This window comes from Pseudovirgaria hyperparasitica, assembly GCF_010093815.1.
Source record: "Pseudovirgaria hyperparasitica strain CBS 121739 unplaced genomic scaffold EJ05scaffold_9, whole genome shotgun sequence".
In the NCBI taxonomy this organism is placed as follows: Eukaryota; Fungi; Ascomycota; class Dothideomycetes; order Acrospermales; family Acrospermaceae; genus Pseudovirgaria; species Pseudovirgaria hyperparasitica.
In genome coordinates, this window is record NW_022985557.1 from 1138185 (window position 1) to 1159441 (window position 21257).

The 21257-nt window shown below is 51.3% G+C and overlaps 6 protein-coding genes across 6 annotated transcripts; 1 reads left to right on the top strand and 5 right to left on the bottom strand.

Moving 5' to 3' along the window:
- Positions 1 to 696: 696 nt before the first annotated feature.
- On the bottom strand, positions 697 to 1873 carry EJ05DRAFT_398066 (uncharacterized protein). The gene has a single exon (XM_033741403.1). The coding sequence runs from the start codon at positions 1523 to 1525 to the stop codon at positions 890 to 892; it is 636 nt and encodes a 211-aa protein (XP_033600160.1). The 5' UTR covers positions 1526 to 1873; the 3' UTR covers positions 697 to 889.
- Positions 1874 to 7187: 5314 nt separating this feature from the next.
- On the bottom strand, positions 7188 to 8480 carry EJ05DRAFT_439643 (Phosphotyrosyl phosphatase activator; the record flags this gene model as incomplete). The annotated part of the gene is made up of 1 exon (XM_033741884.1): positions 7188 to 8480. One exon carries the CDS (start codon positions 8478 to 8480, stop codon positions 7188 to 7190), a length of 1293 nt encoding a protein of 430 aa, XP_033600161.1.
- Positions 8481 to 8585: 105 nt separating this feature from the next.
- Positions 8586 to 10479, top strand: EJ05DRAFT_476922 (uncharacterized protein). The gene is made up of 2 exons (XM_033744143.1): positions 8586 to 9135; positions 9208 to 10479. Exons 1-2 carry the CDS (start codon positions 8714 to 8716, stop codon positions 10409 to 10411), a joined length of 1626 nt encoding a protein of 541 aa, XP_033600162.1. The 5' UTR covers positions 8586 to 8713; the 3' UTR covers positions 10412 to 10479.
- Positions 10480 to 10643: 164 nt separating this feature from the next.
- On the bottom strand, positions 10644 to 11873 carry EJ05DRAFT_501236 (spermine synthase; the record flags this gene model as incomplete). The annotated part of the gene is made up of 5 exons (XM_033747092.1): positions 10644 to 10921; positions 11093 to 11481; positions 11548 to 11672; positions 11722 to 11777; positions 11843 to 11873. 5 exons carry the CDS (start codon positions 11871 to 11873, stop codon positions 10644 to 10646), a joined length of 879 nt encoding a protein of 292 aa, XP_033600163.1.
- Positions 11874 to 12739: 866 nt separating this feature from the next.
- EJ05DRAFT_453541 (uncharacterized protein) lies at positions 12740 to 17981 on the bottom strand. Its single transcript, XM_033742433.1, has 4 exons — positions 17404 to 17981; positions 17110 to 17311; positions 13934 to 17039; positions 12740 to 13886 (listed from the first exon to the last, which is right to left on the bottom strand). The coding sequence occupies exons 1-4, from the start codon at positions 17498 to 17500 to the stop codon at positions 12762 to 12764; spliced, it is 4530 nt and encodes a 1509-aa protein (XP_033600164.1). The 5' UTR covers positions 17501 to 17981; the 3' UTR covers positions 12740 to 12761.
- A 611-nt stretch (positions 17982 to 18592) lies between these two features.
- Positions 18593 to 21252, bottom strand: EJ05DRAFT_476927 (choline-sulfatase). The gene is made up of 4 exons (XM_033744144.1): positions 20379 to 21252; positions 20160 to 20244; positions 19735 to 20022; positions 18593 to 19686 (listed from the first exon to the last, which is right to left on the bottom strand). The coding sequence occupies exons 1-4, from the start codon at positions 20873 to 20875 to the stop codon at positions 18907 to 18909; spliced, it is 1650 nt and encodes a 549-aa protein (XP_033600165.1). The 5' UTR covers positions 20876 to 21252; the 3' UTR covers positions 18593 to 18906.
- Between the last annotated feature and the right edge of the window lie 5 nt (positions 21253 to 21257).

Consider the following 21257-nt stretch of genomic DNA (forward strand, 5'->3'; position numbering starts at 1 on the left):
GTGCGTTACACTTGCTTCACCTCCCAGAGCAAGGCCGTAGATATATGGCCTGCCAATTAAGCAACATTCTGCGCCAAGACCAAGTGCTTTGAGGATATCCGCGCCGCTGCGGATGCCAGAGTCGAAGATGACATCAATGTTGTCACCAACAGCATCTAAAATCTGTGGTAAAACCCTCAACGCGCTATTACCACCGTCTTGTTGACGCCCACCATCGTTCGGTACAACTATTCCTTGTACACCAGCCTCGACTGCTTTATTTGCATCATTGATGCTCTAGATTCCTTTAAGGACGATTGGGCCTTTCCAGTGCTCTTGGAGGAACTTTATATCTTCCCATGAGTGTGACTTTCCCGGGAATACGGTACGTGCCCATTCTGCTGCTGCTTGACCAATCATGAGCTGTAGAAGATCGGAAGAATTTACTACTCATGTAGAAGAACGCTTTGCAATCTTAATAAGATACGCTTAGCAATCTAGTCTCGGGCCTGTAATGTTTTGTCATATGCTCTAGACCTAGGCTCCTTCTTGAAGGTGAGAATGTGAGCTCAGACTTGTGATAATGCTTCAGGCTATCATTCGATTGGAAAGCATATAGACGTACTAAAAATCATTGATAGATAGATTACTTGGTACGCACAACGGGTGGGTTGCCATCTTCACATATTTTGAGCTGCTCGCTGACCTCCAAGCAAGTAAATGCGACCTACTAACATACTCATGATCAGATCAGATCACATGTTCATCAAAGAGCAAAGGATGGCAGGATTCGTCAGTCGATTTGGCAGGCTTACATCTGTATTTACAATCTCTCGACATACAGTTTACCGCTCGACAGAGGTATACTCGCCGACCGACCAAACCAGCATTGCCGGGACCCTGCTACCGCCTATGATGCATTTGTTCCACTTGCCGAAAAAGTCTGATCATGCCAGGAATCTCCTTTCAGCTGCATCAGAGCTTCTGCAGCTTGGTGGGTATTCCAGTGCCTTGTCCTCGGAACGTCTGCCGCAGAACTGTTCACGCCCTCTCGCTGGCATTCTATCAATCCCCATATAGCTTCGATCTCTGATACACAGTACTCTGACTGGGTCCGTGTGTTCACAGTAGATGACATTCCGTCTGTGGATTCTCGAGAACGTCCTCCAATCGCATGGTGCACTTCAGGAGTCACCGGCGGACACATATCTGCATCATTCACTCCGCTTTGTGTATGGCGTGGTGTCTGCTGGCGCATTCGAGCGGACCTTCGCACGGAGGAAGATCTCGACGATTGCAGAGCATATGCTCTCTGAGGAGAAGCAGCATTGTCATCTGTATTTTCCCATTTCTTGGCTTGAGCGATGCAAATATCGACGATCGCTTGGGGAATGAGGAAGTTCGCAAAGCATTTATGCCCAGGCGGTATGCAGAGAGATATAAAGTCTTTCCCAAACACTGGGGTCAGGGCGTATCTGATGTCATAACAGAATGTCGCCGCCGCTGCCTTGGCTGCTTCGAACGGAACCCAGTAACCTGAGAGCATGAGTAAACACCACAGGTACACGACAGATCAACTGACTGACCCTGTGCGGGAATACTTCCACCAGTAACATTAAATGCATAGTCATCGATGTTGTTGAGAGTAAGCATTCTCTTAGGTACTGTCTAGGGAAAGTGTTGGCATGGGACTGTTCCAACTCAGCAAAGCCATGTACGCACCTTGGAGTGGCCTAATGCTTTGAAGAACGAAGTCATCCTGACGAAACCAGTTGTATGGTCCCATGCAACATACCAGAACTTCTCTTTCGCCTCGGCTACAACTCGATGACGAAGTTCATGAGGTAGTTGAAAGACGTACTGAAAAACTGCATCTCCATTAGCGATCTCTGTCGATATCACGCCTCTACTCTCCGCACCTTCGAACCCTGCACGTCCGGTCCTCTCCCGGAATTTCTTCTTGTTGCTACTGTACGGAATAGTGCGATGGTAGTTCGCGATGCTACCCTGAGGGAAAATACGAAATCTCCTGTGTTGCTGGGCGAGCTCTAGATCGCCCGCATCTTCATGGGATGGATAAGCAACATTCTCAGGAAGTGGCTCTGCTCTGACGAAGGGTATAACATCTTTTGGAAGCTTTGGAGCCTTTGGAGAATCCGGTGATATGATTGCTACTCCTGGTGGGACAAATGTACGAGGTAACGATTGAGTTTGATCGTATACAACATCGTCCATAGGTTGCCTAGTGGGATTGAGCATGGTCCTGATTGACATAGACATGACTGTTCTGCAATATATGTCAGCTGTTTTTTTGATTCAGTGTATATGTTGGAGTGTACAGATTGTATGACAGACCAGACTTGCGGTGAAATAAAGACAAAAAGTGATGGTCGTACTACGGAAAGAGCTTGGGAGAGAATAAGAGCAGTGAGGTCGGTCAAACGCAATCTTTGGGAGAGATGGTTTGCGAGACAGCACATGAAGGCCAGCAAGGTCTTTTGTTGTCGAGTGGACTCTTGAACAGCGATATGGAAGACTGGTTGGCTCTGTTCCATCCAACAACCTAAGCGTGTGCATCTGAAGTTCGTTTGAGCAGCTACAGTAGCTGGATTGAAGGATATCGGTTCGGATCAGGCTTTTTGGCAGTACGTTGAATTACATCCTTCGTCCATGGAGATCATTGGTTGTTGTTTGTCTCAACGAGCAGATTTCTATCCAGCCAGTTTCATGGCTTGTTTGCGTCTGCGGGCGGTGTGTGGCATTGCTTGTTTCTTCCAGAGATTGTCTCTGTCACCCAACGCTTGCTTCGGCTTCTTGCAGCAACCAAAATAGCATTTATACATAGCTCGTTGTGAGCGATGGTAGAATGAGCCTTTTGACATTCGCACATGCACGTTCCACTGATGCACGCAGGGGTCAATCTGGAGCAACTGGTTAGTTCTGTGATCAGGACAATACCTGCGCGGCTCTCCACTATCAACCTGGGATAGGACTACTCAGCATCACTCGTAGCCTTATTAAGATGGCCTTGAAGATAGAGATCCATCGACAGGGGAATATACCCGGGTAGCTTGCACCAAGCTATTCGTATCCAACTGGACGTAAAGAGATGCCAAAAGCCTTTACTGGACAGTTAGGAGCTCCACTAGATCCTACTCCCAACATGAATAAGTCTAAATGCCGTCGTAGCTAGCCTGAGTCGAGTGCGGTGCGACAAGGTATTCTTGGATCGGTATAAGACGAAGACCATCATACAGCTGCCCGGTTCTAGCAAGCAAGATGACGTTGTTCAGCAGACGATGATATAGCAGCATTTCAGTCTGCGCGGCATATGTTGAACTTCCATGCATAGAATGAAACTCTAGAAAAGTCTTTTGATGGGTCTCATCGTCTAAGCGACTTCGTACGCCATGCATGTCTTTAGGACAGTTACAGCCGTTCTTGAACGGAAGACAGGGTATCCTAGCACGCATCTTTCTCCACGTTTCGATCAGAAAGACGGTGCTTGGATCCACAGATCCACAGCTCCACTCAAGCACTGCACCAGTTCCTCCTGTCTGCTTGTTGTCACTGTCGGGCGATTGGACTAAAGAGCCCTAGGATCCCCGTTGCCGTAATTATCTTTTCCAGTCGGAAGAAGAAAATTAATCTTTGCAATCCAGGATCGTCAATTCTGCTGAAGCCTTGGTGTAACGCATGTAGCCGAGGCCCGTTGCAATGGTTGCACATTGGATTTGGCTTGCCAGCGTGGAGCAAGGGGGAGGGGGCTTGTCAACGACACACTTGACTCATAGTATCGACAGGCATGTCTATCATTATGAGAGTTTTGCTGGCTGGGACACTTGTTGTCGGAGCATTCAGTTACCATGAAGGCTTTCAAAAGCGTATAGGGCGAAGAGCTTCTAACGATGCTATGCGTCTAGAAGGCTCGATTTCACTATAGGCAAGGTCTTCGGGCAGCACACACTATATCGAACCAAACGTCACCGACCCAAGAATCCGTAGTCAATGGTATTTCCGACCAAGAGAGTGCTGTCAGTCACATGACTGAGGGAAGCTTGTATTACCGGAACGGTCTCGCAGTGTCTGCCAGCGTCGTACATATCCGTGATATCCCAGCAAGGCCCACCTACCCACTGACTCTGTTTCCACTTTATTGCCACTTTAACCAGCTGCAGAAACACCTCAGAGGGCTTCTCACCATATATTCAAGGCCTAGCGGCAACGCTCCTTGCAACCGATGCACGTCTATCCGTATGGACTTGTGGGAGTCTCTTCCAGAACGATATGGCTGAAGGAGCTCTGCTGCGTAACAACAACCTACATAATGCTAATGTGATTTTAGCGTTACCTGTTTGTTTGCTTTTTCAAGCTGGACTAGACTTTCACACTGTCTCGGGCCGTTCTTGTATCTTCGTCGCGCGTCATCTTGGTGTCTTGATAGGCATAAGATGATGGGCTGCCACTGGTGTTGCAGCAGGGGGTGTATCAACAATTACTTGGTCTTCAGATCTGTTGCTTGTCTGCCACTCAATACCATGTATGCTGGTCGAACGGACCGCCATATCCTGGAAGCCGTCCGACATGTCGCGCAGAACTACACTACCTTACCGCAGCACCGGCCCGTTTCGATTACAAGCCACTGTCATTCCGACCTCCAATCAGCGGCTACCACAGCAGGTTCTGGGTCTTGCAGATATTGATGATTCGTTCCATTTGGATGGGTTCGGCAGCAAATACCCCCACAAGGGGAAGACTTCCATTTCGGCACCCAACTGTCCAGACGCAGTCATAATTAGCTACACACGACAGTAGTACGGTTATGGCAGCCTCAAAAAATGCCCGTAATTGGTGGAAGTGACTACTACAGGCAGGACTGCTGCTCGAAGTCTTCAGGATTGTTACATATGGACAGTGAAAGGTACTCGCGATCTCCTACTGTGCAGAATACCCATTCTTTCTATCGGCTAACCATTGACGTATAACATCTCTCATATGTAGCTTGATCCGGAAACAGTTATTCTTCAGCCTTCCTTACTTCAGGCCCTGGGTGGTGAAGCAAGCAGAGTTACACGAACTCGTGGGACACACGCCTTCTTTCTCCCATATTTTGCCATCTTTTACACAAAGGGCATGGCCCACCTACAACATGCAACCTGCAACCTGCAACGCCGTTCGGGTGCTCCAGAGCCCCGTTGGTTCCGGTGTAGGGAGTCTTCATCATGTCGTCGGAGATGGTCCTGCACCCTTCATGATCCCCCTCCACCTCCTCCCAGCCGTCCGGCTGATCGGCTCGATCCGCCTTCCCCGAGCATTCTCTGCTAGATTGGTCTTTCTGGAGCCCTAGCTGGACCTTGCTCCTCTTACTGAAGAGAGGGTTTGATGACGTGAGACGACTTTGGATGAGGTCTGTTTGAGCTGTCGGTGAGTTGCTCATGCCATGAAAGATGGAGCGACTTCACACTACCTTAAATGTTCATGACCATGCCTTCTACCATCACTCCTTGTACAACGATTCGGTTCATGCGAACGTTGACAAGTCTCCCCAAGATAGAACTGCCTTGCCGTACGCCAACTTTCACAACCTCCATTGATACACCATTCATTCTTGTGTCGCCCAATGCCCAAACCCCAATCAGTGATACACTGCCATTTCGCCCCGCGTTCGGGGCTTTTAGCAAACGGCAAGCACGCGGTCCCAAACGGTCGTAACGTTCCTCATAAGCTATCGAGGCGGCTTGCCCACGCTCCGAGTCACTGTTAGGACGGCTTGAACAGCTTCAAGACTGCTGTTTGGGATTTGGCATAGACCTGTTTGCTTGATTTCTATTGTCGTCGACGATGACAACGGATGCTTGGTGTTTGGTTGCCTGTCGTCACTAGGACGCCTTTTCTTTTTGGTTGACTTTGTTGGCTGGTCGCTGGCTGGTTAGCTGGGGTGTGACACTGACAAGGCTTGGAATTGCTGCTTTGAGTAGGATGGAGCGCAGTGCTTTGGATTCCAAATACACCATGTGAGTGGGAGCTCGAACTGGCTGTGAGAACCCTTAATTCGATGTCGAAGGAGATGTCATTTTCATCATCGACTCAGCTCGACGGCTAATCGTTTCACGGCGAGAGTCAAGTAGGCTTCCAACATGTCTCTCGTGATGTCTACATGGATCTGATCACCTGAACCGGAGAGAGCGTTTGCCAAGTCCTTCCAAAATTCCACTCACGTTCAAGCTCAACCAGGCCTACTAAGTATGGTCCCAAGGTTATGTTGCACGGCGAGCGGTGCTTCTATCCAGGTTATGCCTACTTAAAGCTGAGATGCTATGATGTGCTACTTGCATATCCCATATAACCTTCCAGTCTCTCATACTTCATCTTGTCTTCGTCGCTACGTTACCTGCCTATCTGCGACTGCCTCTCTTCTCGTACGGCCAGTCCAGACTAATGTATTCTACGTGACGTATAGAGAAACTCAACATAAGAACTCGACTGGCTGGTGAACCACCTTGGTACTTATTGGATATATGGAGATGTCCATCAGTGTTTCTGATTGAGCTTAAGCTAGTGGTGTGACTACCACCAAACCATTGTGGTATATAGCTCCTTTATTTTGATCCTCATCAAATGTATGAGCATAACATAGACGTCATCTTCCCTTAATCGTGCGCAAGTGCTCAATGGTAGAGAGAGCTATATGAGTTACACGCCTGCCATTTGCGCTTTTTTTTAGCTGTATACACAACAAATTCTTGATCATCTTTCTGTGACATATCGCACCTGAAATACACACTAGGCGAAATATCCATCGCCATTCGAAGACAATGCAAGATTTAGGAAACCAGCGAGCATGATATACCGGAACGACTGCCTCACACCATGCACGCATACAGACACCACACAAACATACACTCACTCAACCATTCCAACCTCGCCCTCCCAGGCGTACTGCACAACCAAGTCTACACCTCCCATCTTCTCGCTCTTCTATGCCTCACGAACACCTTCTTCCTCAACCTCCTCTCCACCACCAGGAACAACTCTAAAATTCCGGGCCGACTAAATATAGTAGTTCTAGAAGGCTCAATGTTGTATTTTCCGTAGTCTTCTTATTCTCTCACGCCAAGAACACAAGAAATGAGGGACAAGATAATCATTCTTGCTTTCTTGGCATTGTTCTTTACGTACTGCTTGCTTTCGCAGCCGGGCCAGGCCACTCAATCAAACGGGATCCTACGCAGCCCTTCAATGCCCATGCGCTTCTTCATTTCCTCTGCCGCGCCTACACTACTGGGAACCTTGATCCCGCAACAATCGCCCCACGAATTCGCCGTGTGGACGTGTCTCATGCCATCCTTCATGACTACAATCTCGCCGCCTTCCGCCTCATCCTCTTCGCGAGGCACGCCGCTCTGCTCCTCCGTGCTCATGCCATCCACAGCCGGAACCAGCGATCCGAACAGGAAATGCTGCATCACGGGCAACTTGCCCAGCACCTCGCGCACAAACATCTTGCGCATGCCGCCCTCGACCTTTTCCCACGATTTGGCTGCGCTGATGTCGTCGAGCATGGGGCTGTGCCAGCGCAGACCCTCGACGTTCTTGACGCTGTTGACGAATTGTACTTGGTCGAGGTACATGAACTCCTTGCCGAATTCCTCGAGTGTGAAGGCTTGGTGGATGGACTTGGGGCGGATGTAGGGGTGGTGGTAGAGCTGTGATGCGCCGAAGAGGAATGGGAGGAACTGGTAGTCGTCGAGACCCCAGACGCCGTGCGAGCCGGCGGGCTCAAGGTAGTATGTCGTCTGGACGTTGCGCATGAGGCGCAGGTAGCGGGGAAGGATGCGGAGGATGACGGCGGGGAAGGTGGATGGTGGGAGGTAGTTGAGGCGGTTGAGGCAGAGCAGCCATGTGAAAAAATTCAGCTCATGGCCGGAGCCGTAGTCGATTCGTGTCCTGTTGCCAAAGGAATTGCTCAAGTATGTTGATATCTCATCGACGGTGGCAGGATCTGTAATGCCTAGCTTCGCGTGCCATTCCTGCTGTGCCAGCTCGACCTCGTCGACGTATCGATGGAAGCTCTTGTTTCCAAAGCGTGAGCCTTCATTGTCTTCTGGTGGACATTTTTGTATGAGTGCCTCGGCCTCGTCGAGGACTTGTAGTACTGCGTGAATTATCGGGTCGAGTGTTTCATCCTTGGCAGAAGATATGGGTTTGTCTCTCACGCTGTCCGAAAGTGTGAAGATGAAAGAAGTGATGAGATCGTATGTGGAAGAAGCTAGGAAGACGGCATGGTCGTGGGGTGAGAGAATACGTCTACTGGGCTTTATGTATTGCCATCCTTGCTGCGTCGCAGGAGGCTCTGGGAGTAGCGGAGTTTGCGGAGGAGGGCTGCGGGGTCGTTCAGGGACGCTGGATTTCCGATTCGCAGGGAGTAGGGATTTGAGGGGAGGAATCTTCTTGGAGAGATCTGGAGGACTTTCAGGGACGCCCTGTGTGGCTGTAGGCATCTTGAGCGAAAGTGTGGTGTCGGTGGTGGATAATCGTAGGCACGCTGGGAGCTTGAGGAATCTTTGAAGCTCAAGCTGTAGGTTCCGTCCACGATAGGCTTGGCACTTCAACGTCATCACATGCTTTCACTCCGAGGCGCACGCCAAACTCCCAGTCACACTTCGCCCTGTTTCGAAGATACACTCCTCCACTGAAGCTCTCCATGAGATAGCAAAGCAGTGTCGAGTCCACCATGGACGACGATACAACAGGCGTGTTCGCTAACCGCGACGAACCAATCCCCGTCGTCATCACCAACCCCCCCGAACCCACGGCCTCCAACCAGACCTTGAAACCATATCCCCAGGAGAAGGCCCGGTCAAGATCACCAGCCGAAAGACTGCGGACGAAGCTTCAAGACAAACTGGAAGAGCAACTCGCCGACCAAGGTGCCGACGCCACTGCCGACCAGCCCGAAAAGAGCACCAGAAAGAGCATACAGGACCGGCTGTTCAACAAGATCTTCGAGCAGTTCATACCAGAAGACCCCGGCTTCGAAGATGAAGATGAAGCCAACGGGCCAAAAGTCAAGGACAGACGATCACGCAAATATGTCGCCCGGCCAAACTTCAGCCTGCCGGTCATGTCCAACAACTTCAGACGCTTCAACGCGAGGTACGCTCTATCCCTTCCTCTATACATACATACACTATGAACCATCATAACACTCACTCCCCCCGAAACCAGAATCGGCGTCGTCTTCGTCTTCCAAAACCGCGCCATCCGCCTCTTCTCCTGGGCCGACCCCTCGCACACCCTCTCCTTCCTCGCAATCTACACCCTCATCTGCCTAAACCCACACCTCCTCCCCGTCCTCCCCCTCGCCGGCACCCTCTTCTTCATCATGGTCCCAGCCTTCCTAACCCGCCATCCCCCTGCCGCACCCAACTCCTCCTCCTCCTCCTCCTTCGACCCCTCCACAACAGACCTCTACCCCTACCTCGGCCCCCCGACCGCCCCAGCCCGCCACGTCAAGCCCGCGCCAGACTTCAGCAAAGACTTCTTCCGCAACATGCGCGACCTCCAAAACAGCATGGAGGACTTCAGCCGCGCACACGACAACGCCATCGCCCTCATCGCCCCCCTCACAAACTTCAGTAACGAAGCCCTCAGCTCCTCCGTCTTCCTGCTCGTCTTCGCCGCCGCATGCGCGCTCTTCGTCGCGTCCGGCCTCGTCCCCTGGCGCGCCGGCGCGCTCCTTCTCGGCTGGGCAGCTACGTGCGCGGGACATCCCGCCGCGCAACAAGTGCTGCTCTCCAGACGGACGGAGCGCGTCCTGCGCAACGGCGAGCGCGCAGCGAGAAAACGCTTTAATGTCTTTGCGGCTGCGGACAATATCCTTGCGGAGGCGCCGGAGATGCGCGAGGTGGAGGTGTTTGAGCTGCAGCGGCGGGAGGAGGCGGCGCTGTACGGCGACGAGCGCGCAGCGACGGCGTACGAGCCGTACATGTTTAGTCCTGCGCCGTACACGCCGCTGTCGCCGGCGCGTATCTCGGGTGAGAGGCCGCGGGGCACGCGGTTCTTCGAGGACGTGCGCGCGCCGCAGGGCTGGAAGTGGGCGGATAAGAAGTGGACGCTTGATTTGCTGAGTACGGAGTGGGTGGGGGAGAGGATGATTACCGGGGTCGAGGTTGAGGTTGAGGGCGAGAGGTGGGTTAGTGATATCCTGTATGATGAAGGTGTGTCGTTGTTGGCGGAGGAGGATGGGATGATGTCGGCGGATGCTGGCGTGAGTTTGGCGAAGAAGGGCGCCAAGGGGGGCAAGGTGAAGATCGGGGTGCGGAAGACGTGGGAAGAAGGGAATGGGACGGGGAGAAAGGGGGAGTGGAGGAGGCGTAGATGGGTGCGCATGGTGCAGAGGAAAGTCTATGGACCGGACAGTAAAGACTGATGACCTTGCCCGGTACCACGATGTTGTAGCACTAGATGATCAGACATGAAAAGTCTTTATAAATTTCCAGCACATGGTTTTTTGCTTCAGTCTATAATACGTACCTAGAGGCTAATACCTGATGTAGCAGCTTTTTTTTTTATCTATCCTTGTCCGTCTTGGTATCATGTCTTGTTTCTGCTCCCCTGTGCCCCAACAAGCCCCTCGAAGCGTGAGCGTGTCCTTCTCTCACTCACCTCAACGCCTTGCGCGCAAAGGTAGGCAGCACGAACGCTGCCTCGTGGATCTCCTTGCTGTAGTACTTGCACAGATTCTCCTCTTCCTCAGGCGTCCAGGTCCTCAGGGGCTTCTTAACGTCCCTGTCCGCGTCCTTGCAGCAGACCATGAAGCCAATCTGGCCGGAGGGGTAGGTGGGGATGGTCGTGTATGCGTACTCGACAGTCGGGAAGACCTCCTTGCACGACTTCTTGAGCCCAGTGATAAGCGGCATGTGCAACCACTGGTTCTCAGCTATAATCAGAGACAACAAAGAACGTTAGCAAACGAACGCGAGTAAAAAGAACCACCCGACCCCGTAGCGAAACGAGCTAAAGGAAAAAAAAGGGGAGGACAAAAAGAAGATTGCACTCGTCACGAAAGCGAAGAGACGCCAGCAAACGCAGCAGAAACGAACAGGCTTACAACCTTGCGTGGTGATCACGCCGCCATCCTTCAGCGCGTTATTGAGCAGCTCGAAATAGGGCTTCTGAAACAGGGCCTCGGCTGGGCCCTCGGGATCACTGCTATCGGTGATGATGACATCAAACTCATTGGTGTGCTCGGCCATGAACGCAAACCCGTCGCCGACAATCGTCTTGCTCTTCGGGTGCTCGAAGCCGACGGCCATGTCGGGCAGGTACTGCTTCGAGAGGCGGATGACGGCCTCGTCAATGTCGCAGAGCGTTGCGGTCTTGACGCACGAGTGCTTGACGACCTCGCGCAGCACGCCGCCGTCGCCGCCGCCGATGATGAGCACGTTCTCTGGGTTCGGGTGTGCGTTCATGGCGAGGTGGGTGATCATTTCTTGGTATCTGGACCGGGCTCAATATGTGGCGCTCCGACTCTATAGTAGTAGATTGTGTGCGGTTTGTACGTACGAGAATTCGTCACGCTCGGTGCATTGGATGACGTTGTCGAGGACGAGGACAGTGCCGTAGTCGGTGGATTTGAAGAGGAGGACGTCTTGATACTTGCTCTTCTCGTGGTGGAGCACTTTCTCGACCTTTGAGGAAAGGTCAGTGAAGTGCAGAGTGCAATTGGATCTCCCATACCTTCAAAGTCATGGCCTGACCCGGCCACATATCAGAGATCTCACGGAACCATCCATCTACAAGATTGTAAGCTTAGCATGCTCGAAGAGGCCGTTCTCGTAAGGGTCGTTGCAAGGCGAACCTTTGATGGTGGGGTGAACGATTTCAGACATTATGAATGACGTAGAATGTAGACGTAGAGCTTGACGCGGAAGAGTGAAAAAACAAGAGAATATTGAGGCGTGAGAATGTTGCAATGAGTGTCTTGAGAGACGTTGGAGAAGTTTCCCTACTATTGCTGCCCGCGTCATTTTTCACTTTTCCTTCTGGCTGGCGGGTCCCTGGTCTGGTCAGGCCATTGGGCTGTCCTGGCCCCGCAGTCATTCTTGGCAGGGCAGAGATGATCCATCCATACACCGATATATACTACAATAATTACCTTATAACTACCCGGTGAACCGATAGACACCACCACTTCGCCATCAAAATCACTCTGGGCTTCACAGCGCGTGTTTCGTGGGCAGTAAACCACATTGATGTCTTCTATCCAGACTATACAGTACTTTTGACTCTAAACCCCGGTCGTACCTTTCTTTCCCTGCATTCGACGTGCTAGCACTGCTAAAAGGTGCATCAAGACATTCCCGGTACAGAAGGGTATAAACTTTGCCCACCCGTGCTAGGCGCTCGGCTTCTCCCATCTCTTGCTGTTGTGAAGATGCATCTTCCTCGACTTTGGTCATTATGCTCTGTTGAATTTTGCAAAACTTGCTTGGCGACTGAATGGAACGACTCGCTTGCTCCTGAAAATGCTCCCTTCCAAAATCCCATCATCGCGCACGCTACTTTAAAAGAATCTTTTACTAAACTCATAATGCGTTTCATCCTCCGTGATGCTCATGGCCTTTGCGTGGCTGCTATACGCCTGCGCATGGTCATTGTGCAACATGGTGATGACTTAGGTAGTATGTTCTTGCGCTCACGTAATCTTACTCGTGCTCAGGTTGCATCTAACGAGTCCGCTAAAAACATGTCAGTCCTCGTAATGGTAGCAAATCCGCTCAGACTAGACATACCAAGCTTGCTGCCGCGGCCGCGGATGCCAAATCCAGTTTTCCACTTGTGCTCCGTTGTGCCACTCGAGGGAGGCCACTCAATGACCCAGCTGTCGGCACCGTTTGGCCATTACTTGACCTCTTGACACCGACACTTGTTTGGTTTCCGTGAATCGTAGAGTGTCTTCTTGGTCCAGCACCCTTGACGGGTGAGCTGCTTGATGTCTCGCGTGAGTTCGCGACCGCAATGCCATTTCTCAAAGTTGTCGCTGGAGGCTCAGGCAATGGCCTCGTTCGTTGAGGTGTTTGTTGTACGGCCGAGGGTAAACGCTTTGCTGGTGAGACACCCGACGTACCATTGATCGGGCCTCTTGGGCGTAGCATGCTAGGACGCTTCTGCCCGGTCATGAACTCGTGCGATGCCGCATCATCTGGTTTCATACGTCGTTCTGGATCCCATCGTAGACACCGCGAGATAAAGTCTAGGAATGCCTCGTCGTCACATTTCAAGGCTTGCTGTAGTGTTTTTGTGCTAGGCCTCCTGCGCCGGCCTTTCGAAGATACCATCACTCGGGCCTTGCCTTGTGAGTCAAAGAAAAGCTTTTTACGGCTGCTCTTCTCAATCAGATGTTTTTCAGGCGGCCCAAAGATTTCCATGATACACGCCAGCTGCTCTTGTTCGTTCTCACCAGGGAATATAGGGTAACCGGTGTACAGTTCCGCCAGAATGCATCCCAGACTCCACATATCGATCGGCATCCCGTAACTCATACCGAGTATCACTTCAGGAGATCGGTAGAACCGGCTCTGAATATAGGTATACACTTTCTCGTTCTCGAAACAACTCGACCCGAAATCAATTACCTTGATCTCCGACTGCAGTGGATGCGCGAGCAAGATGTTTTCAGGCTTCAAGTCGCAGTGGATGACACGCTTCGTCTGCAAGACCTGCAGACAACTCAGAATCTGCCGTGTGAAGCGCCGAATCAATTTGATTGAGAATCCTTTGAACTCATGGGCCTTGATAAACTCATACAGATTCATGCTCAGAAGTTCTGTCGAAATGCATAAATGACCGCGGAAGTAAAAGCTTTGGGTAAAGTTAATCATGCTGTGTTCAGCTTTCGGATCCTGTTTGCAGTTTAGTTGGATCCCTTTGACTGATGATCTATACTCACCCATTCGCGCAATTTCTGTAGGATGTTGACCTCGACTAAGGCCTGCTGATGGAATCTTTTCTTGTTCCTTATGATCTTCACAGCAACCAAAGATCCCGTCTTGTGGTCAACACATCGGACGACCTGACCAAAACTGCCTTTGCCCAGAAGATCCACCACTTCGTAGCGGTAAGCCAAATGGTCTCCAAAGACTATGTTATAGTCGCCTCGGTCGTCATCGTAACCGAAGTTTGCGGATTGAGCATTGAGATCGCCGACGTGTTTCTTCGCGTTCCTGGTGCCACAGAAATAGATTTCTTTATAATCGATGATTTCGCCTCGCTCGAACAGATTCAGATTGACTTGTGCCAGTGCAGCTGCAGGAGTGACCTTCGGCTGAGGTTTGGCCGAGTCTCGCAGCTTGTCAACATCCTTGGCCGCTAATTCAAAATCCTTCCGTTTATAGCCAAGCCTTTTCATCTCCTCATCGGCGGCAATGTCTTCTTTTTCAAGATTTGTGTCCAGGTTCCGACCCCGTAGAGCACCCAAAGATGGTCTGTTTGAGATTGAGCTCCGAAGTCCATCCATGAAGCCAGGTCTATTCTTCGGTGTTACAAGGTTCTGTTCGGAGTACGTTGGAGGTTGTACACTCGAACTGCCTTGTCGCCTGTGAACCTGGCGCTTCTCCGTTTCCGTGTCACTCATGAAGTTCTGACCAGAAGGCTTGCGGGTGCGCTGTTCGAACGAAGACCGTGGAGCTTTTCCAGGCGTCGGACTTGGTAGTATATTGCTGTTGCTATTGCTATTCAAGGTTTTCGAAGCTGGTAGTTTTGGTGGAGGCATCTCATTCGACCTCGATGGCTGCTGGTCTTCAGATTTATGCTGCACTGGTTCTTTGGTTAGCAAACTGTGTGTACTGCCAGAAGCCTTGGATGAACTTCTTTTAAACTTCTCACTGAGCCTCCTATGTAGGGATGGGCCCGATGAAGGAGTCTCCGGCTCAGTTGAAGTATCAGTTTGGATGCTCTGAATCGACGCGGTTTCTTGCTTGACAGCAGTATAAGAGCGCTGACCATGTGATTTTCCTTGTTGAGATTCCGAATCAGTGCCATCGTAGCCGTATTCTCCGCTGGGTCTACTTCTGATGTGCCCGAATTCGCCACTGATCTTGGGTAGGCTTGCTGATGCAAATGGCGTCGTCGTTTGCCTACTGTTTGCGTGGCTCGGGATAGGTATTGCGGCTGTCGACATCGGTTGAAATGCAGTATCGGATCGCCATGTATAATGAGAGCTGTTGCTTCTGAGATGTGAATTCTCATATTCAGTGTCCTTGAAGGAGAAAGAAGCTTTGGAAGCGGTCATAGGGGTACTCGGCGTTTTAGGCACGTTGGACTTGGGCGGCGGCGTCTCATCATGACGATTGTCAACTTCCGCTGAAGGCGCAGGAAAGGATGCAATGCGTGACGCTGTGGGTGTACTGAGAGGCAGGAGATTCAAAGGCGGTAGCCTGAGGGGTTGCCGGCTTGGTTTTGCAACTTGTCGGATGGGCGGCGCTTTGTCAACATCCTGACTGCCACTACCAATTGTCATGCCCCGTTTATGACGAGACTGTACTTTTGCCTTATCAGACATTGTAGGGTAGATTTCTGATACAGGTCCATCTACCGAGAGCTTGTCGTTGCCGGAAGAGTCCTCTATCATCGATTGACCGAGGCGGCTCTCGTCAAACGTCGAGCTTTTCGTTTTGGAAAAAGGAAACGAAGGATGGTCCATGATTTCCTTCGGAGATTCGTAAGCCTTGGGGATAGCTGGTACTGGAGGAACTTCTTCCTCTTCTTCTGCTCCTGCTGAACTGTGGACATTTCGCCCCTTTGGAGTGGGCAGTCTTGATCCAGCTAGAGCAATGCTTGATCGATTTGGCAAATTCGAGGCTCTTAACGAGTTGAAACTTGAGCTAGCGGACAGTGAAAGCCCAGAGGTAACAGACTTCCTGTTTGGATCCGGCGTTACGCGGGGGGAGGATGGGGTAATGCTCTTTCTGAAAGGAGCCGAGGGAGAGTCAAAGGCTGTTGACAAGTTTTCAGCAGCAAAATCTGGGGGTGTAGGAGGTTTTTGCTGGGCGGCTGCTGGGTTTGGAAGCATTGAAAGTCGCTTCAGTCGCCGAGCATCCGTCGGACTGATCGTGCGTGCTCCAAGACCACTCGCATGAGCTGGTAGGGTAGATTGTCTTTTGCTTCCTGAAGACGACGGCGTGTGGTTCGCTTGACCTGGGGACTTGCCAGGGGAACGAGCTGCAGTTGATGGATGGTCGGGGGTCATGCTTGCAGCGGTCAAATGTGACGATGATGTCTGCCGTGGGGCAGGCTGCATAGACCTGGCCTTCACATTGCGAGTCCCCGTACTGAGGCGTGGAGTTTCCGGGCCCGAATTCAGCGAGTTTTGACGTCTTTCAGCCCGTTCAATAGACCCAGAGCGACCTAGAAAGCTTCGTGGAGATTCTGTTCCCAGTTGCGGCATGTCCTGTCTTCCTCTTGCTTCGAGACTTGTAGTCAAGAGGCCGGGCCCTACTGATTTTCTGGGTGGCTTAGCGGCTGGATTCGTTGGTGCTGGTGCAGGAAATTGGCTTTGCCGGCGATTTCGCACCGACAACGGCGCACTGGGAGGCCCCATGGCACCTATGCCAGTCTCTGCAGTTGAAGTAGACGATACCTGCCGTCGTGCATTGCTTGAACGTCGAACGAGGGACCCACTCCTGCGCACCTGTGTCTCTTGTCCCGCTTGATACCTTCCCATTGCTGTTGTTGATGGACCATCATTTGTGCTCTGGGTCTCTTTTGTACTTGCAAATATACTCCTTCCTCCGCCAGGTGCAGGAAACTCGCTCAATTCAGGTTCATATGACGGAATGGAAAGGCTGGAGTGGAGATCGTCGAAGTTTATAGACGGAAGGAAGTCGTAGGAACTGCTATTGTCGGTACGTTCAGTGTGCTTGTTGACTTCCGCAGCCTTTCCAAAACTGTATCTTGGGTTGCTCCCTCTCGTTTGAGTAAGTACCGACTCGCTCGTGGATGTAGGAAGGAAGGAACGATTCGCCAGGATTGAGCTGGTGCTGTCACCACTGATTACTCTATCAGGCTCTGGGTCAGCAGGGTCCTTCTAAACTGATTATTTGAAGACGAGATTGAAAGCAAATTTACCTTCGAGACGTCGGTTGGTCAAGCGGACGAGGCCCAAGTGGTGGTTTATGATCGCGTATGGACTGACGACGGGCGGTCATGGTCGGGGGAGGCTTCTGCTGCTCCATGCCTGAGTTACTGTTGGAGGGCAAAGCTTGTCTGCGCGAGGGTTTCTGGTTTTCACTGAGTGTTCTTGGGTATTTCCTTCGAGCGGGCCCCTCGCCTGCATAACCTGTTAGTTGTTTTTGCACTTCTTCGAGATACACGGGCAGTCTCGAGGCGGCTCAGCTGCAGGTACCGGGACGATGGACGTACCTCCTGAGCCCACAGATTCGTCTGTCAACTCTAGCCTTGATAGAGACAGTGTATTCTCCATTGCTCGATGTGGTGAGGATGTAAGGTTTGTTGCCATAGCAGTCAGGAGATTGTTAGGCCGTCATTCGTGAAGGTGCTGCTGGGCGAACGAAGCGTGAGGGAAGGTCTGATTATCGGCGGAACTAGTGCGATTTGTTGATATCCTCCACTGTGTACCGGTGCGGAGAGCGTCCCCAAGCTCGAGGCTTGGAGTTGACGTTAGGAACGAGCGTGGATCATTTCTTCGCAGAAGGGTAGGAGGCTAAGGTAGTTTGCGTGCGGTGGTGCGGTTGGGTGCGGTGGGCGCGGGAGCCCCAAACAATCAAACCCAGATCCGACCTAGCTAGGTATAATACTCAACCCTGCGATGCCTTGTATCAAGGCGAACAACAAGTGTAGTACGAGCAACGGACACACAAATTAGGCTGCGAAGGTATTGAGATGAATCGTGGAAGGGTATTGAGCGATATGGAGACGAATTGGAAGGTTTACGAAGAGGAGCCAGTTGAACTATGGCTACCCGTAGACCCGTGAACCCGTGGACGGGCAACAAGTCCAGTATGTAAGCAACTCAATTCATCTTCATAGAAACTATGTGGGCAGCAAGGGGCCTTTTTTTACGCCGATACTACCAACCAGAACACACACATCACATCCTTGACCAAATCAATAACAATTCAACGCCTTTGCGTTTTGCGAGCGTCACTTTGGCCCAATGCATGGCCCCCCCTTTCTCGCTCCATAGCACCATTCCCTTTACGGTCGTCGTTGGTCGCCAGGGCAAACCATAAATCGCGAACCGACCCTGGGATCTCTGCCGCACATCTCAGGCTGCCATTCGTTTTGCCCGTAAACATGCCCTGCCCACTGCAGCCCCCATGGTCATACATACTTGATGCACCTAACAGCTATTACCGGGGGAATGATGCACAAGACAACCGTAGTAGTCTCTTGCTCCAGACTCCTGCATGTCCGACTGACTGCTCTACTTCTGCCCCCTTTCAAAGGGCCTAGGCGATCACCTACGCGGGGCGCCGAACATGTCCGTTGACCAAAAGTCCCACCTACTAAGGTGAGTTATCTTCATAGTGACGTGCGACTATTTGATCGAAGCATCTCATCAATTATTGCATCGGCATGTGTTGGAGCTGACTACAACTGTTGTTTATTATTTATAATATGTTACGATTTCTGCCTACAAGGTTCTCAATGCTATTATGTGTACACCCGATGCATTCAAGTCGGCTCCTGTCTCGGAGCATTCTGGGCGCAATCAAATTGTGCTACGCCGCGAACGCCAACGCCGCCAACACCTCGCCAAAAATCCATAAATAAGATGCTAGACAACCCATAGCTTTTTCCGACGCATCTGAATGCACGCGCTAAATGGGTAATGCAAATTTGATCTCAAAATGACACCTCCCAGACGTAAAGAGAATTCGTCTCGCCATGCGTTCATACACTTCACTGGCCCTTCGCTGCTGCGAGGCCATGAGGATGAGTAGTGAGCTTGACGCGGCCAAGCTCATCAACTGGCGGGTAGCGAGCGCGAAGCTCGAGGTCATCAAGAGGTAGGAATGAGCGAATGTATTTTCCCGTAACGTTCTCCTTGGGCACATAGTCCCAAGATTCAAACGTGCCCTTCTTGAGAGCTTTGAAGCAGAGGCGGCGTTGGCGCTGGGATGTTAGGGCCTGCTGTTTGATCTGCTGCAGGTTCCATCGATCTTTGGCCTCTCTAGCGAACTCTGCAGCAATTTCTTTGAAGTCTGCGTCCTCGACCAGATTCTTCAGTTCCAGTGGATCTTCTTTGAGGTTGTATAGCTGCTCCGGATCGTCCTCGCATATGACATACTTCCACGGACCCCGGCGAATCATCATGACGGGTGATATGGTACCCTCACCCATGTACTCTCCGATGACCTCATCTCTCACCGGCTGTCCGAGCAGTGCTGGATAGAATGACTGGCCGTCGACATTGTGCACTTCGGAAAGCTTACCACCTACCATGTCCAAAAAGGTCAGCGGGAGATCGAGTGTGGAGACGGACTCGTTGACACGGCGAGGCGAGAACAGTGGCGGATAGTTGACAATAAGTGGAACTCTGGCGCTATTCTCGAACCACGACATCTTGTACCATAGTCCTCGCTCACCAAGCATGTCTCCATGGTCACCGGAAAAGACGATGATGGTGTTCTGATCCAAGCGACAATCCTTCAGAATCTTCACGAGCTTTCCGACTTGGTTCTACGGAATGTCAGACACTAGCAAGCAAGGTTTGGGCGTTATACTCACGTCAACATACGTGCATGATCCAAAGTAGGCACGGCGAGCACGTTTGATAATCTCTGGGTCTACGTCCTTGCCCCATGCATCAATGCACTCCAGGATGCGCTTAGAGTGGGGATCCTGCTCGCTTTGCGGAATGTCGACCTTGGGAAGCGGAATGTCAACGCCTTCGTACTGATTGTACAGATCGTCCGTAGTAGCGTAGGGGTCATGAGGATGGGTAAGCGACACGGTCAAGAAGAAAGGCCTCTTATCATCGCCATCTCGTACGTGATTGTACAACCATTGAGAGCTCTGGGCAATGTTAGCTACAATGTTCAAAGAAAGGGAAGTCTCGTAGTCGACAGGGAAGACGGCTGGAGAAGTAAAATAAAAAGCGGTGGAGGCAAGAACTTGGCACTTGTGTGTGAATTGTGGGTGGGAACACTAACCTTGTACATGACTTCCTCGTCAAAGTCCAATTGGTTTGAACGCACACAAGGTCCGGCCTGGAAGACAGAGGACATGTTATGATACCTAGTCGCCGATAGTCAGCGAAAAGTACGCTTTTGCAGATGGCGCGGGCCACGTCACAGCCATGTGCTTCGCATTGCATGGTGATGGCGCCAAGACGTGGTGGCTAGCTGGGAGCCCGAGGGAGAGCACCATACCATTCTTGCCGTTCTTTGGGCTTGTCCCAGTTGACGGCCCATCCAAAGTCGCCTGGATAGATATCTGGAGTGAGGCGCGATTCATATCCGTGCAATTGGTCAGCTCCGATGAAGTGCATCTTCCCGGCCAGCACCGTCTCGTAGCCCTCTTCGCGCAGGAAGTGTGCAAAGGTCGGGATATCTGAGCCCAGGTGGGAAGCGTTGTCGTAAGCTCCAATCTTGGAGGGCAATTGCCCCGAAACCAGAGAGAATCTCGAGGGACCACACAAGGGAGAATTGCAATAAGCATTATTGAATACCACACCCGTCTCTGCAAGCCTGTCGATATTTGGCGTCTGAATGACGGAGCTAGGATCATGGATCTTGAGCATTGGCGCAGACATCTGGTCGCCCATGATGAAGAGAATGTTTGGCTTCACTGCTTCGGTGTGTTCCCTTGGAAGATAGCCGGTCTGTCCATTTGGAGGCGTGTCTGGCAGTTCAGCATGTGGTGCCATGTCTGCAGAGAGAAGGTAGACTTGGAAGTAGACGAAAGATGAGGAATCTGCAGACGAAGATGCAAGGTAGAGAGGTAGTAGAAAGGTAGAAGCAGCAGAAGCAAAGAAAGAAATCTGACCAGACTTGCGAAAAGGTGTGGGAGGGCAGTGAGTTGGTTTATAAAGAAGTGAGCAGCAGGAGATGGATCAAGTGGTCTCACGAGCAGGGTGGCCAATGAGATGAGCGCCGGATACGTAGCGAGATGGCCGGATTCTCCTCCACAAAAGGGTCTTCTGATTAGTTACCTATCATATTTATTATCAGATCAAAGAGAGTTTGATATGACTAGCCTGGCAGAATAAAAGCGATGCACACACATTACAGAGAGGTCCAGAAATGCAG

Coding starts and splice junctions, on each gene's coding strand:
- EJ05DRAFT_398066 (XM_033741403.1), bottom strand. CDS start 1,525: ATGCTCTCAGGTTACTGGGTTCCGTTCGAAGCAGCCAAGGCAGCGGCG.
- EJ05DRAFT_476922 (XM_033744143.1), top strand. CDS start 8,714: ATGGACGACGATACAACAGGCGTGTTCGCTAACCGCGACGAACCAATC. Junction 9,136..9,207: donor TTCAGACGCTTCAACGCGAG/GTACGCTCTATC, acceptor CCCCGAAACCAG/AATCGGCGTCGTCTTCGTCT.
- EJ05DRAFT_453541 (XM_033742433.1), bottom strand. CDS start 17,500: ATGGCAACAAACCTTACATCCTCACCACATCGAGCAATGGAGAATACA. Junction 17,312..17,403: donor CGAATCTGTGGGCTCAGGAG/GTACGTCCATCG, acceptor CAGGTTATGCAG/GCGAGGGGCCCGCTCGAAGG. Junction 13,887..13,933: donor TACAGAAATTGCGCGAATGG/GTGAGTATAGAT, acceptor AACTGCAAACAG/GATCCGAAAGCTGAACACAG.
- EJ05DRAFT_476927 (XM_033744144.1), bottom strand. CDS start 20,875: ATGGCACCACATGCTGAACTGCCAGACACGCCTCCAAATGGACAGACC. Junction 20,245..20,378: donor CCCAAAGAACGGCAAGAATG/GTATGGTGCTCT, acceptor ATCGGCGACTAG/GTATCATAACATGTCCTCTG. Junction 19,687..19,734: donor GATCATGCACGTATGTTGAC/GTGAGTATAACG, acceptor GACATTCCGTAG/AACCAAGTCGGAAAGCTCGT.